At 44.6% G+C, this 15,726-nt stretch overlaps 1 protein-coding gene across 1 annotated transcript in view; it reads right to left on the bottom strand.

Annotated features, from left to right (window-relative positions):
* Window positions 1-15,726, bottom strand: part of lrba (LPS responsive beige-like anchor protein) — a 195,403-nt gene that overhangs the window by 97,281 nt on the left and 82,396 nt on the right. Inside the window, exon 37 of the mRNA XM_036516523.1 lies at window positions 10,220-10,386. Within this exon, the coding sequence (XP_036372416.1) occupies window positions 10,220-10,386 (167 nt within the window). The remainder of the gene's footprint in view (window positions 1-10,219; window positions 10,387-15,726) is intronic.

The raw sequence follows: 15,726 nt of genomic DNA, 5'->3' as shown, positions 1-15,726 counted from the left end.
CATAAACTCTTAAATCATCATGAAGGGAGCAGGCTCCATTATCAGCAATTCTTTTTTGACTTATGAAAAACAGCGAAAGACCAATTTAGCAGGGTGTTGCTAATACTGAAAATGGATGTCAGCCCACATTTACAAAGCTGGGGTAGTCTGTGGCTGTCCTGTGTCTCTCTCTTGGTGTTAAACCTTTGGAAAAGAAGATACCACAGGTCTGAAAAGAGGGCAGATTCAGGAGCACAGCCTGGTCTATTTACCTTCACAAATAACGTCAACATAAGTCCCTTCCCTCCTGGGACAAGAAGCAGAGACTCTCCACAACAAAAACTCTGCAAGTTCACACGCACATGTTAAATACAAATATATTCTTATAAACGAGAAGCAATTAAAGGATCTACAAATGATGCCATTTAAATCAATTAGACATGTAATATTTCAAAAATAGCATTTTAAAATGATCAAAATGGCAAAAAAGGCTCTGGGCTGGGGCAGTCCACTGACTTGAGTACATTTGCTTTGATCAAGGAGTGCTCAATAGCAGCTCTGACTGCACATCCTGTATAAAGATACTTAACAAATTGGATTCAACAGCACAGTACCGTTTCCCAGGGCATGTTTCTCTTCAGTCAAATTGCTCTCGACTTGTTTTATATGTTAGGTTTTACCGTTGCCAAGCAATGTCAGTGTATTTAATCCTTTTCTTGTGGAAATGATATATAAGAAACCATAGGTTTTATACGTTGTGAATGGAATTAGTGGGTTGTTACGTTTACGCTTTGAAAAATGACTGAAAAATATTGCACTATTTTTGTTTCTTACTGATACTAATTACAGAGTTGGGTGGCCTATGGCAACCCAGTCAGACCAAAAATACCAACTTGGCACTGGTCAACTGGCTACCTTCAACAGGCAAAAAAACAACATGACACATTGTTACTTCCAGACCAGCGAACTAAAATATACAAAACAATTACCAAACCTCTTGTCAAGTTACATAGCATTACTTTCAAGAAATATATGAAGTCACTCTAATTTTTCTCAAATATTTTTTTCTTCCTCAGGTTTTAAGAACACTCCTGCTAAGATAAAAATCTTCACATAAACAGTTGGCATTAGAGAGCAATAGGAGTATCCAGTGGGGGTAAACTCTGGCGGAATATAAGCCACTGGCAGACAGTACAAAAAGGAGTGAAACAGGAAAGTAAATGGCAGCAAAGCCAGAATTAAAGCAACACTGACCTCATCAAACCTGGCGCTGATAACACTCTATAGGAGGGGAGGTGTGACTCCACACAGTCACTCACCCAGAGAGTCAGTGAACATCAGCAACCTCAACAGCAGCCTTCAGGGCTCAGACATACAGGTATTCATCTATGCAAGAGTGGCTGAGTTTCTCCAATATCGTTGGAAAAAAGGTAACCCAGTTATGTAGCAAATCCAAAACCAAAATCCAAACACAGGTATGTGAATGCATTAAAAATAAAGAATATTCAAATGTTTTTGCTGTTATTTTGCACTGGGTTGGCACTGTTTTTAAACAGGCACTACAATTATAACTATTCAAAGCTATATTCGTAATTCTCTAGTTAAACTTTGTACCACTTTTGAGTCACAGACTCCTTAGCATGTTGAAATGGGGCCTTTCAGCTGGAGACAGTCTGAGAGGGTGGAGTACCGGCACTGGTAGAGCACTGCCAGCTCATGCTAATTAACCAGGGATAATCGCTTTATGAGCGAAAGGAAAAGAGAGATTCAACAAAGGGGTGAAATCGCATCCCTCTTACGTCTCCAGGGGGTTCAAAGCCACGTGTGTGTGTGTTTGTGTGTGTGTGTGTGTGTGTGTGAGTGTGTACGCGTGTGTCTGTGTGTGTGTGTGTGTGTGGAATGGGGAGTGCAGTGAAATAATAAAATGATAAAAAATGCTAATAGAATTACAATTACCCTCAGCTTAGTATGCCGCACCCTCCAATTAACGGCAATTACACTGGATGTAAATTTCATGACAATAGGTTTGAATAATACATATTAATTATTGTACCTTTCCATTGGTAGCGTGTGACAAAAATAGTACGTTTTACACCTCTGTGTAAATCCAGAATGAAAATATTGCAAATTTCACACACATTTATTAGGTTTTGCACCTCAGTATGAGGGTTTTTATTATCATGAGACCATTTGTCCGTTTGCATTAAAAATAATGAAATAAAACTGCATTGTATTATGGCTGCTTATATTTTCGTCCAACTTATTTCACCCATTTAAATGAAATGTTTGAAACGCATTCATCAAACAGATTACGGATAATCAAGGCATACATTTGAACAGGATTGCATAATTTTGCCATCACCACGGCATTGTAATAATTATTTGACCTCTACACACCAGAAGTGATCTTGAATGATATGACAAATATGGAACGGCACAGAATACACGGAGGACTTCCGAAATCTGAAACCCAAGGTCACCTGGGAATGGGAGGGCCTTTAGCCTCCTTTGAGTCAGTCAATCTTACAGTTTCCATTTATAACACCAAAACATGACCATTCATAACATCGGGGCACAGCAAATTGCACTAACAGATAAATAATCACCTGATAGCCATATTTCACAAACGCACCAAAACATATTTTTCAAAGAAACTGTAGATAAAAAAAAAACAAGAGGTACAATAAAAAAACACTAGTGTGACTGAATAATCTTTGGCATAGCATCATGGATACAAACCCCCCCCACACACACACACACACACACACACACACACACACACCCACCCTGCCTGTCAACCCCACTCAGTGAGAATTCGAGCTGTCACTCAAAGCCAGTACAGCTAAATTAATCCTCTAGTCTCATACTCAGGTCTCCATTTGTGTAATTCTGTGTGTAAACACGACAGGTTCATCAAGCAAGGCTGACAACGTCTGACTGTTACCCCATTAAAAATGAACCACGTGCCTGCTAATAGCACAGCCGTCTGAAGCGCGCCTGCATATCGGTCTGTGTGTACACCCTCGTAGCGTGGTTAGCAGGAACACCGGTCTGAAGTTCTGTGCGGTTTTCACAGAAGGGCAGTCACTTCTCCAGCAGTTTATCACTCCATCTTTGAAATGCTCACGCGTGTCTTTTGTCGGGAGCAAACACCGACTCCGGAGCGCACGCTGATTGCCAGACAGCGGGCTGCACTTGAGTGAAAATGAAAAGTGAACCCAATGATAAATAAAAGGCATAAGCCTTCAGTCCGTGGCGCTCTCCTCTGGCCGGGGACAGAATATTTTATGTGCCCTTTTCTGCTTTCACTGCAGAAGAAAGTGCTGTGCTCCAAAGATAAAGGATATTTTTTGGTAAATGGTGAAAGTGGTGAAATAAATGACCTGCTGGATCCGTGTGTAATTACAGCGGCCCAGAGAGTAACAATCTATCACACAGAGGAGGGTGACACCACACTAAGGGGTTAGTCAAAGGAGATAGCCTTTGACTAACTACAGGACCCCGACAATCGATACTCCCCAGATATTGCGTCCGCAAAAAAAGGGAGAAACCCTTAAAAACTTCTGAAATGGCTTTTCATTGGGATATTGATCAGGCCCCTATCATGACCTTGCTGTGCCAAGGCTATATACTTTCTTAAAGGTATATAAAAGTCATAAATCTGTGAGTAGTAGCAGGAAAGGCTGTGTACTCTGCGATGTAATTGCTCTTTTTTTCCAGGCAGGTCCCTCTCACACATTATAACATGAGCTCCATTCCGAATGGAGGCCGAGTTGTGCTGGATCGGAGCTGGGTGGCCTGAGGAGACCAGACAAGCGGATACAGGGACCGTCAGCGTCTCTCATGTCCTCTTCTTACCTCTGTTAAGCACACATACAGTAGTACATCCCTACACTCCTACACGGTGACTGGAGATGAGGTTGGAGAAGGTCTACAGCCATGACAATGTTTCATATAGAAGCCTGTATTTGACTAAACCCTGTGTAATTAAGTACGGTGACAACACTAATGTTTGCTGGAGAGGGAGTGAAGCTAATCTTTAAACTCGCCTTTTGCTTATTTGATCTTTCGAATAATCTGTAAATTCAGCATAAATTCCAGTAGCATGAGGAGGATTATCAGCTGTTCTGGAGTCTTTAACATTCCCCTCTTTGACACTGTGTTGGTCTAACAGTTGGAAATACTGCATGGATTACATAGTCAAAGGTAAATGTTTTTGTTACAGGATGTTTTGATTCCATTACACAACCCACCGCTCTTTGCAAAAGGAACACGAGCATTTTGCCCTATCGTTTGTGCAATACATTCACGTCGAACTTCACACGCTCCGTCCAAAACCTCCCCTTTTGTTTAAGAGATGCTGTACGATGATAGATTCCATCAGGAGTTCCCTTTAAAACTGTTTAGAGCATACCGCCGTCTGGCTCATCAGCAAAGATCATCCGAGCCGAAATACAGAAGGGACGTCTGAGGATTCTTTCCTGTTTTACCCCGAGCTGACTAAAAATTGTTTACAGCCAATGTACATAGATTGATTGTGCAGCGCTTTTTGAGATCAAACTTTTCTTCGCTAATTGATTTTTGAATTATCCAGATAGGTCTTAAGGGAAACAACAATTCATTACCTTGAAAAGTTACCAGAGCGGATGCAAACGCCGACGTAACACTCGAGTCTACGGCTGTCGGCACTCGGCTGTGCTCTTCTCTGTAAACTGTTTTGAAGTGTTTATAAGCAAACCGAGCCATTAATGTTGCAGCCCGATCATTATTTAATGACTTGCCAGAGAATTGAAACATCACGGGAACAATCGGCCCATGAACCTGAATTTTGAAAAGGATTTCATGTGCTTCTGGTCAGGTGAATGTGTGTACTGAAAAATAAGCTCATGATTTGATGATAAAATGATGTTACTGAATGATAAGAGTGTGAGCCTAAAAATGCTGATTTAGGTATGAACAGCAATACTCATACAGTAGGAACGTTCAATTCGAGATACCAGTTTTCTACCACAGTGCTAGAATGTATAGTGGGCAGTTATATCAGTTTACATTTTTATCTATAATGAAAATAGGTAGCCAGTATGAAACCAGTATGAAATAAAGAATGCATTTAGCAGCAAGCATTTATTGTTGTCATATCTTCTGTATGAACTATTTCCTCCTTGCTTATACAGTATATGCAAAGCAGTTAAGTAAACTAGAGAATTTGTTTGAAACTATCAATGTGTTCAGCTCCAACCAAATGTTGGCAAGCCAATGTAAAAAAAGATCTCCCAGGAAGAACGTTCATGCAGTACTAGTTTACAGCTAGATTAGGAAACCGTTTCAAAGTGGATCTGGTGTTTATCCAACTAAGAACTCCAGCAATGGGGAACTGATCCTCAGATAAGATAGAGGCCACATGATTTAACATGAGACAAGCATGCACTCTAAATGGTTATAAATGTTATACAGACAATAATCAAGAACTACTCATCTGTACACTGACCTGCTGATACTCTGCAAATGTTCACTGTTCCCTTGGTCTTACGCCCTGTTTCCCTGGAAACCCCCTGAGAAAAAACAATATTTCTCTTGTACAACAATAATCCCTTTTGCAGGCCAGGATCCTACCTGCCTTAATTCCAGAGCAAAGTTTAAACATCTGGGGTTCACTACTGTATGCCACATCTAAACAAAGGGCTTGCTGTGCAATACACAGACCTGCATCACATCCATGACATTGGGCTGCAACTACAATTTTGTGATTCAAGTAAAGCTGCCCTGATATGCAAACCAAAATACCTCAGTTTGTATTGAAAACCCACAAATAGAATTTTTGACTGCCAGCAGATTGTAGCAGACCTTGAGAGGTTTCTGGTTACAGCCTAATCTGTAAGATGCAAACACCAACCCAGCATTGACCTACATGTTTGTTGCATGTGTATTTTGTCTTCTGTTGGTCTGTGTAGTTTCTCTCTCATCCACATGCAAGCACTGCTATTCTGACAGAAAATACTGAAAAGCAACATGCGGGACTCAATAGCAAAACTGGAAAAAATGTGAATCAAACCTATAAATGTTAATGCAATGAATTTCATACGCTGATAGGATTTCATTGGCTTACCCATGGCAAGGTAACAGTAATTCATCAACAACCTGTCATCGTTGCCTAAACGCATGCAGTGGGAAGTGGGTACAATGCAATAATGTTTGCCTTACAATAGGGGGCGCACATGATGACACACATGTTGTAATTGTTATCAGTAGTAAAACAATTCATCATTGCTTTGGCATGTAGTTTCCAGCAAACATAATCACTGCCTTTAAATATAAGCCTCATAAATTAGGTCCACAGTGTTCACCATAACTTAAAAGGAAACGGTTTGTAACTATCTCAGCTATATTTTCCTCTATAATGATTTTATTAATAAATATATCTCCCACCAATTTTTAATACTTTTAATACTTAATTACCTTTCCTATATCTACGCAAGCATGGATTTAAGTAGCTTTCTGAAAGTCATTTTTCTACACCGCGGCGCAACCTGGCCTTTATAGACAATATGTGCAATTAAGTGATGCATTGCTGAAATCAGCTCTCAAAATGCGCAGTTATTGATGAGGCTTTTTAAAACAGATCCCAATTAAAGAGGAAAGTGTGTGCGGCGAAATGCTGCAGATGAATGGTGAGGCTCCTTTGTCTCAACATGGCACTCTAATTCAGAGCCATCAGGGAGGAGAGAGGAACAACAGCTATAATAACACCGCGATAAAAACACACAAGATTATCATGCATACCACCCCATACAACAAAAACAAAATTCACTAAACCAAAAGAAATAATACATTCTATTCCCCCATGAATTGAACAAAGCAAGGCAGGGTTTGCCTTAGTTAATGTTAGCGTAGCTAGGTGCTTCACAAAATACCAGCTCTGTCTCGCCACTGCCCATTAAGCTGGAGCCCCTGTGCCTCCTGACCGTTTGGCTGTGAAATGACATACTGCAAGATAAAATAGTAATGCTAATATTGATAGTTTGTCCATTACAGGTCAGCTAACTGTCCACTGGAACAGTTACAAAGCTGTTAGTTTCGATTTCACAAGGCCGATCAATACGGAGGCATACTGTTTCAATTTTGCCCGCATTGATTTTTTTTTATAACACCACAACCTCAAAGCATTCATCTTTCTGAAAGAAGGAAGATTTGATTTACTGAAGAAAAATTGGAGAGCGCATCACAAAGATTTTTTTTTTTTTTTCCCTCCCCAGCAAGTCAGTGACATGCAGAAAGATGAATGCCCCTCTGGCTGGGAAGCCCCAAGCCTGAGGGTACCCATTAGAACACAGCGAGCCTGCCGAAAATGAGCTGCTTCAAGTGAAAGAGAGAGTGAGAGGGAGAGAGAGGGAGAGGACAGCCTGTTTAAAACATACTCCTCCAACCTCGTACCCCACAAACCGCAATGCTAACGTTCTCTGACAAATCAATGTACATGGGAAAAAAAGGGGGGGGGGCGGGGGGGACTTTCGCAGGTGTGTAACTTGAGGTGGTTATTCAGCGCTCACATATTCGCGCCGGCCAACGCCCCGTCTTCCCTTCCCGCGACAAGGTACGAGCCACCTTCCTTCTCCCGCTCCCTCTCTCTCTCTCTCTCTCTCTCTCTCTCTCAGCGCAGAGCGAATTTCCATGCTACATTAGTCAGCCTATTAGAATGCAATGAAGGACGATATGAGGAAAGGGGAGAGCGTCCGCAGAGACTTCAAGCGCTGGCATCCTCCATCATCTCTCCTCATCTCTTCCCCCATTCAGCCACTTTACCAGGTGTCATCTACATGAAAGATGATCTGCCTCCTGACCCAAATAAACACCATGCCCGCTGCAAAGGCTCAAAATACAAAAAAAAAAAAAGAGATTACTCCTGCCAGTCGCCTCATTTGCGGACACCTTCCTGCTTATTCATTTTGCCTTTTTTTTTTTCAGACGGCTCCCGTTTTCACCTGGGCCTCCAGACGAGGTGACACTAATGTATGGATGAACAGGTACCCGTGTCTGTCCCTCACGGTTCCTCCAACCGCGTGGCAATTGAAAAAAAAATGCAATGACATTAAAGGGCAAGCCGTTGTCAGAGCTCTGTGAGAAGGATATTTCCTTTGTTTGCTAGATAGGAACCCCCCCCCCCCCCCCCCACCGGCTTCAGCAACACAAGCAGTGGAGGAGGAGAGAGGGGAGAAAAAAAAAAATCACCCAACACCTCAACCCTCTTGAGGCCGGAGTGAATGTAAGCTGGATATTAAGACACAAATTGCATTCAAGAAGGTCACGGGATGTCAAAAGATATTAGAAACCCGCTGTGTGGAAACAACTATTCCCATCAGCTCCTGAGAAAATAATATTTTCATTTTCGGCTTTTATTGAATGGAAACTTTGGGGAATACATCTTATTGAAACGCTACAAAGGCTTGCAAATTTTACACCTCTAGGAGAGGTCATAGTCATGGCCGTGATATCCTCTGTAGCTGCAGATTTCATTTTCTCAGAGAAGAAAAAAGGTGTCTGTGTCTGTGTCCAAGTTTGTGTGTGCGTGTATGTCTTTGTCAGTATCAGTGTGAGCGTGCGTGTGTATGCTATCGTTTGTGTGTGAGGGTTTGTTTGTGCGTGTGTGTGTATGTCAGCATGTGTTTGTCTATATGCCTATGTACATGTGTCTATGGCAGTATCAGTGTGTAAGTGTATATATGCCTGTGTGTGTGTGCGCGAGTGTGTGTGTGTGTGTGTGTGTGCGCGAGTGTGTGTGTGTGTGTGTGTGTGTGTGTGTGTGCGCGCGAGTGTGTGTGTGTGTGTGTGTGTGCGCGAGTGTGTGTGTGTGTGTGTGTGTGTGTGTGTGTGTGTGTGTGCGCGAGTGTGTGTGTGTGTGTGTGTGTGTGTGTGTGTGTGCGCGCGAGTGTGTGTGTGTGTGTGCCCTTCTCCCTTGTTTGTGGCTATGCTGCAGCGCCAGATGTTTCTCTGACGCCCCATGCTGGGGCCTCCTTGCTGAATGCAGCACCTGACCTTCTCGGTAATTGACGAAAAATATTGATGCAATGGCGCAGGTCTGATTGTGATTTATTAAAAGCGCTGCCGATCCCGGGCTCTCTGCCAGCGCCGCGGCCGGCTGATCGCCCGGCATTAGGAAAGCCATCAATATCAAAACAAAATAAATGACATTAATGGGGAGGTATTGGAGCTTTAGAGCGCAAGCGCCACGGCAAATTACACGTCCATGCGCTGCCGCATATGCCCGCAAATGAAGAGCGAGCAGGGAAAAAGGCCTACACAAGCACGCAGTGCGTACACACACACACACACACACACGCACGTATATACAAGTCTCCAGAGATCTCATTCAGGCTAACAAGGGGAAAAGGCCTCCAAACAGTCCCTGACTCATCCATTATATGTGCACCAAACGGCCATCATTAAGCAACTTTTCCCTATACCTTTAACCTGCTCATTTACCCAGACAAATAAGTGAATAAATATATAAATATTGTCCAGGCTTCTTTGTTTAATATTCAGAAAGCATGGAAAACCTTTCATCTTTCCCCGATGGCCATGCATCCTGCATCTAAATCTGGACATCTGTATATGGAGACAGATGGAAATGAGGTCTCAGTAATAAGATGAGGCTTGTTTTTTTATCAAAAGTAACAAGGCACAGTTTGTATGGCTAAGCTTCCCTGGAAGACAAAGACAGAAGTTCCCATTCATTTCCAATGGACCGACAGAGTTGTAAGATCCCTTTGTCCCGTTGTCTTCTCTGTGATATGCTGACACTCTCCTTTGCTCATGAGTGGACTGTTAGGAGTGGATTCTTATTCATGACATCATATCATGGGTTGTGCTGTAAAACGTTACGGGCTGTGCTGTATACATATGATAGCTTTCAGAGAGATTCTCCACTCCAGGGATGACTTGGAGGCAGCACATGGCAACAGGGAAAATAATCACACATGCAGCTTCTACGGACAGCACGCGTCATTGATCCACCACCACATGTTATAAACCCTGCAGATTTCTGCTGGCATTCTCAGAGCATGGTGCGGAGGCAGCAGCAGAGGAAACATTCCAGGAAAGGACACAGAGGATGGGAGAGAGTGGAAGAGAAGAGGAGAAGGCGGGTGTAGCCTGAGGGTGGGAGAGAGCAGGGGAGAGCCAGTAACCTCAGCATGGAAATGGGAGGGACAGAACAGAAGAACGCACGACTGAGCTGGAACTTTACCTGAGAGTGGAGCTAACCCCCGCGCCGTGCCTGTCCGTCAGGATGTTGACGATCTTCTGAACGAGCTGGGTGGCGGTCACGTGATCCCGGTATTTAGCCGCTCTGATCAGCTGATCACACATTTTCTCCTCCTCACGCTTCTCTGCCGAGTACTCGGCGGATTGGGACTGCAGGAAACCACATTCAAGTTACTAAATCAGCCTCGAGCCTCTTTTAATCACCATCCCATAACCCCAAAAATGTGAAGACAACATGGTGGGTATGCACGACAATAGCTGTGACCATGCTGTGAACTCTGCATTTCTCTAAAAAACAAATTATTAGCCAGAAAGAGTCTAACCAATGGCATATCTGCTTGTATTTCCTGTAGACGTCCATATTTTACCACACATTTTGGTTTTTAATAAATGGGTTCTTTCTGAGTAACATTCTTCTGAAGCAAACAGGAAACACACACACATTGTTAGAAATTAGGCTCGCTGCAGACCTGTTCAGACCCGACAGATCTCTGATGTGAAATGGATCTTATGCTTTTCTCTGATGAAAACATTGGCATATGTTGTATGTGACTGTACATACGGGGCTAGAGGCTCCGCACGGTAACTCTAGACAGAGCTGGGGCTGGTGTAATGCTGGGGTCACTGCTGTCCTTTTGTCAGAGTGATTAATAATACTGGACACATATTTACTGATACCCCGAGGTGAAAATGAAGGAGAAAAAAGCCAGGAAAGGAAAAGACATTTTTCTTTGTCTGAATCTGTAATCAAATATGTTTTCTGAACTTCACCAAAACACTGAAACAATGCACCTAATAACCCGACCTCACTGCAAAAAAAACATGCTGGTTCGTCATTGCATGTTGTTAGAATTACAGTCAAATTACCATAGAATTATACGGAATTATACGATTACTTGCGGTTTAAGGCGTAAAACGCCAAGACCGCCTCAGATCACGGCACTGAATATGCGGCAGCGCTCCAGACACATGCAAACACAAAGCAAACAGAGGAACCCTTACTGAGGCTAACACAACGCATTGTTCTCTTAGAAACGCGCGCGTAAAACGCAAATGCTGTAAGGGTCTGCGAAAAGATCTCTGAATGGCATGTACTGCTCCCATGCAGGAAAACAGGATGATGAGATGAGGGCTTGGGCTACATTTGGAGGTCTCCTAATGCAATTCCCTGTGCTATACCCTGCTTACTGCATAAACCAAATTGAATCAAACTAAAGTAAACCCAACGGTGCGGGAGGCATACAGTATGCTTTAGCGCGGAGGCATAGCTGTACAAATGAAACCTGCCCCACCATGTTACCAGTAAACACACTAAAGTGGTTTATAATGGATCCTCCTCCCCAATTTGAACTGCAACTTCTCATATCTGACAGAAAATCCATAGGTATAAATCACATTAGAAGGCTATTCTTTCCCAATTATCAATCTATGTCTCTTTGTGGAACATTAAAGTCAAGTTTGACCTTAACGCATGATGAAATGGAGATATTTTATAGAATATTTTAGAGAAACTCCAGGCCGAATCTTTAAACATTAACCCCTATAACCATCTGCATTGGCTCTCTGATGGGGGTCTGAGTGGATGTGGGGGATCATTAATCTCTATCTGTGAGATCTGGAACTGCCCGAGACTATGACAGGATCTAAAGGCACAGAATCAAATAAAGAGGGATCACACCAGGGTAAAACGCAACTGGATGTCTGCAATTTGCTTCCAATGGTTTGCCTGTTCACATGGCCCTTACTAAACACCTCACCACAGTGAACCACACCATAAACAGACCCAATTTCTACACATTACTGCAGGTTTAAATGTTTTTTAGTACAAACCGGGACTACTAAATGTAGCATTTCAAAAATTGCACCTGAACACGGAGCTTAATTTCTGTGCACCACATTTGTATTTCATGTAATGTTACAGTGAAACTATTCATAAAGAGTTAAATATATTCCATAAACGGACCAGACAATATGTCACAACCATTACACCCCGGAGCGGTCTAACGAGCGTTCGTTAACGAGCCGACGCTGAGGACAAGACCTGAGCGTGGCGATGAACTTCTCCTGAAATAACAGTGAGCCAGCTGCGTGCGTACGGTAATGCGCTCATTAACACTCCCTGACGACGTCCCCGAAAATGTGGAAAAGAAATGTCACCCACACCGCAGATCCCCTCCGGCGTGCTGATGTCATGACTGTGACTTGGAAGATCACGCCGGGCTTCAGTAAACACGCCGGTGCTCCGCGAGGATCTCATCTCCTCGTTGGCTTAGAGAACCAAGGGTGAAAACCCGAGTCAGACACTGCACAAACGCCATCTGACCACTTTTTCACCACAAGGAGCCAAGGAAAGCAAACCTTCTTTCTACAGTCACAAGATCTCAGAATCCATTACAACAGAGAGGGCTGTATTGTGACAGAGTAAATATGACACGGGATCAGTCTTCAGCAAAAACCTTTCACAAATCTGAAAACATAGTCAAGCCAAAAATAAGCATGAACTTGGATGCCCTCAACCAATACGAGAAGCCAACTGCAGTCCTTGAGGACCAATGTTTTAAGACAGTATAATTATCTGTAACATCTTTCCTTGCGTGTTACGGCTGATGAGGTTAGACAGCATTGTGCTAACTTCCATGGAAAAGATGTATTGGAAACGGCAGGCTATTATAGTCAGCCTCAGAAACAGAAATAAATTTTATAAAGTAATGCCTCAAATAATTCATCAAGAGGCACTAAACATTTCTGTGAGGAAAAATGGAGTCAGCAGCAGCAGGCTTAATCTCAAAGTCCAAGCCTGTCTGAGAAAGCTGCTCCCACGTTAACAAACAACATCACACATTAATGTGAGAGGACCTATATGTGTTGGAATGTGTCTGCCTCCTGTACACATTAAACTACTAACATTGAACTGAAAATAGAAATGCTTGGTACTGTTGAAACTTTGATCCACAGAGCCAAGTATGCCGTCACAGCAGAGTCAGGTGTAAACATATTCTACAGCCAGGAGAGTTGTCAGAGGACCACTGTGCGAATCACTGCTGAGTTCAGGAGGATAAGCTGTGCAATTAGTGTGTGAGAGGGGCAGGGCCTCCTTAATGCGCCTCATGTCTGTGTTTACCTGTTCGTGACAATGACCCAGCACAGTGTACACACACACTGCAGCGTCTCTGCGCTCTGAGGGGGGGGGGGGGGCAGACGCTCCGGCATTTCATGCAGCCAAAAGGGACTCCGGGCTACGCAGAGCACCGAGACAATGGGGATCTTATTAAAGCTCTTCATTTGCACCCTTCCTGACACCGTGGCACGCCGCACGCTAGCTACTGCCTTCCACCCCTCTCCCAATTTCTCACTTCCTCAGACACCTGCAGTCCCCCTGGGTTTCATTTACACGAGGAAATACTGCCCGGCGGAAAGGAGTGTCCTTGTCGCTTTTGGACAGATGCAAATTCAGGTGCTTTTGTTTGGGTCGGCGGGGGGAGGGGGGGAGGGGGCACAAACAACACGGCTGCCGCAGCTACCCCGTTCCACACGGCCCTCTCACGCTTGATCTCTGCCCTCCGGTTTAAAATCGGAAACGCGAAAAACGCCACCGGGGGACTTTGCACAAAAAAAAGGGGGCTCTCCAGGAACGGCGCTGCGGCGACAAAGAAAAATGAAGGCTTAAAAGTACAATGGCGAACAAAAGTCACAGGCTGACACCGCCTGACAGTCACTCCGGCTCTGAAATGATGCCCCTGTCACCGGGCCGCCTCGGCGTATTGATTTTCCACGCCGCGGAAACGAATCTCATCCCCGCCGAGCGGCGTCCCCCTCCGCCGAGCGAGCGCGACACTTATCAAAGCATCTGGGCTACTTCCTCTTGTTTTAATGGACTGGTCCCCGGCAGCCAGACAGCCGCTTCTTCATCCCGGCAGAGCCGCTTTCCCTCCCCGGAACGCATTAGTCTGTCCCATTAGCCCGCGTGCACAGCGCAACTCCCGACTCGCAATGAGTTCAAGGTCACGCGGGTTGAGAAATCGTATGTATGAGCCTGTCGTTGTTCGCTTGAGAAATAATAAAGCGCGGCGCGACACATGCACCGGATGAAAAATATTTGTCCTCTGGAAAGTGACCGCTTTGCTCCCTTTTCTGAATGCAGAGCAGAGGCTGCTCCTGTGTTACACGGACAAGGAGCGCGGGGCGAAAGGGGGCGAGAGGCAGACTGCACTGCACACACACACACGCGCGCACACACACGCGCGCACACACACACACACACACACTCACACAAACACCCGCGCACACACACACACGCACGCATGCATGCACGCGCACACACACACACACACACACACACACACACACGCACACACACACGCACACACACACGCACACACACACACACAAACACACACACAAACACACGCACACACACACACACACACACACACACACACACGCACACAAACACACACACACACACACACACACACGCACACAAACACAGGCTGTGTCCTCTGTGCTGTCGCGCTGTCTGTGCTATCAGGTGTGAAATTCACCACCCGGCGACAGCTGCTCTCCGCAAACACCCAATCGCGTCAGGACGAAGGGAGCGTACAGGTTGCACACTTGCACGGGAGAACTCTGCGCTCAGGATAAAGTATTCACCGCTTTTAGAGACTGGCCTCTTTGAAATCCCCAACAACGGAATATCTCAGCGCTGTATTTATTTGTGAGAAAATCACAACGGTGTGAAAGCAAACACATCCACACAGGTTTCAGTGTGTTGAGCTGATGTTCTGACTCAAAGGCCGGAGGTATTCCCAGTTTCCCCTCGGTGTGTTTTAACACGTAGGACAGCTCCCGTATCGCGGCGTGGACACTTTGAAAGAGGAGGGGGAAGGGGGGGGTGGTGGGGGGTGGGGGGGGGGAATAACCGTATATCTGCTATTCAGTCCCCAGAGCCACAGCCGCAGGAATAACGACGTGTCGTGAGGAAGCATCACCTGGGGACTTAATTACACACAGGGAAGAGTCTCCGTGAGAGCAGGAACTGGGCTACAGCAGTGTGCTGTGTGCTTCCAACGCTACCACTCCATATCACTACTACAGACACACAGTAACCGTGTACCTCTGGCTCTACGACGCCATATCCCACCTACTAAAGTCTGCTTCTTGCCCTGCAGCACTGTCTCCCTCCTTCAGAAATTCATTGCGACAAACCCACCGAAGCACCACTGCTCCAGCCCTATAGCGTGAAATAGACATATTTCAGACTGCACTTACACTGATGGCGTGTGATAGTCTACAACTGAACCTAACATTACATTGCACTGCAATACACGCATTTAGCAGACACTCTTATCCAGAGAGACTTCCAGCACAATAGAATATCCATTCAGGTTAAGCTAACCAAACTCAAAGGCAAACACAAAGGCAAAATTCAATAAGCATATTCCCAATGCCCCTGGTCCTGCCTGATCCATTGCAACGACTCCATTAATAATG

Source organism: Megalops cyprinoides, chromosome 22 (assembly GCF_013368585.1).
Source record: "Megalops cyprinoides isolate fMegCyp1 chromosome 22, fMegCyp1.pri, whole genome shotgun sequence".
In the NCBI taxonomy this organism is placed as follows: Eukaryota; Metazoa; Chordata; class Actinopteri; order Elopiformes; family Megalopidae; genus Megalops; species Megalops cyprinoides.
Note: the sequence above shows the minus strand (reverse complement) of the source record. Positions and strands in the feature narration are given on the sequence as shown.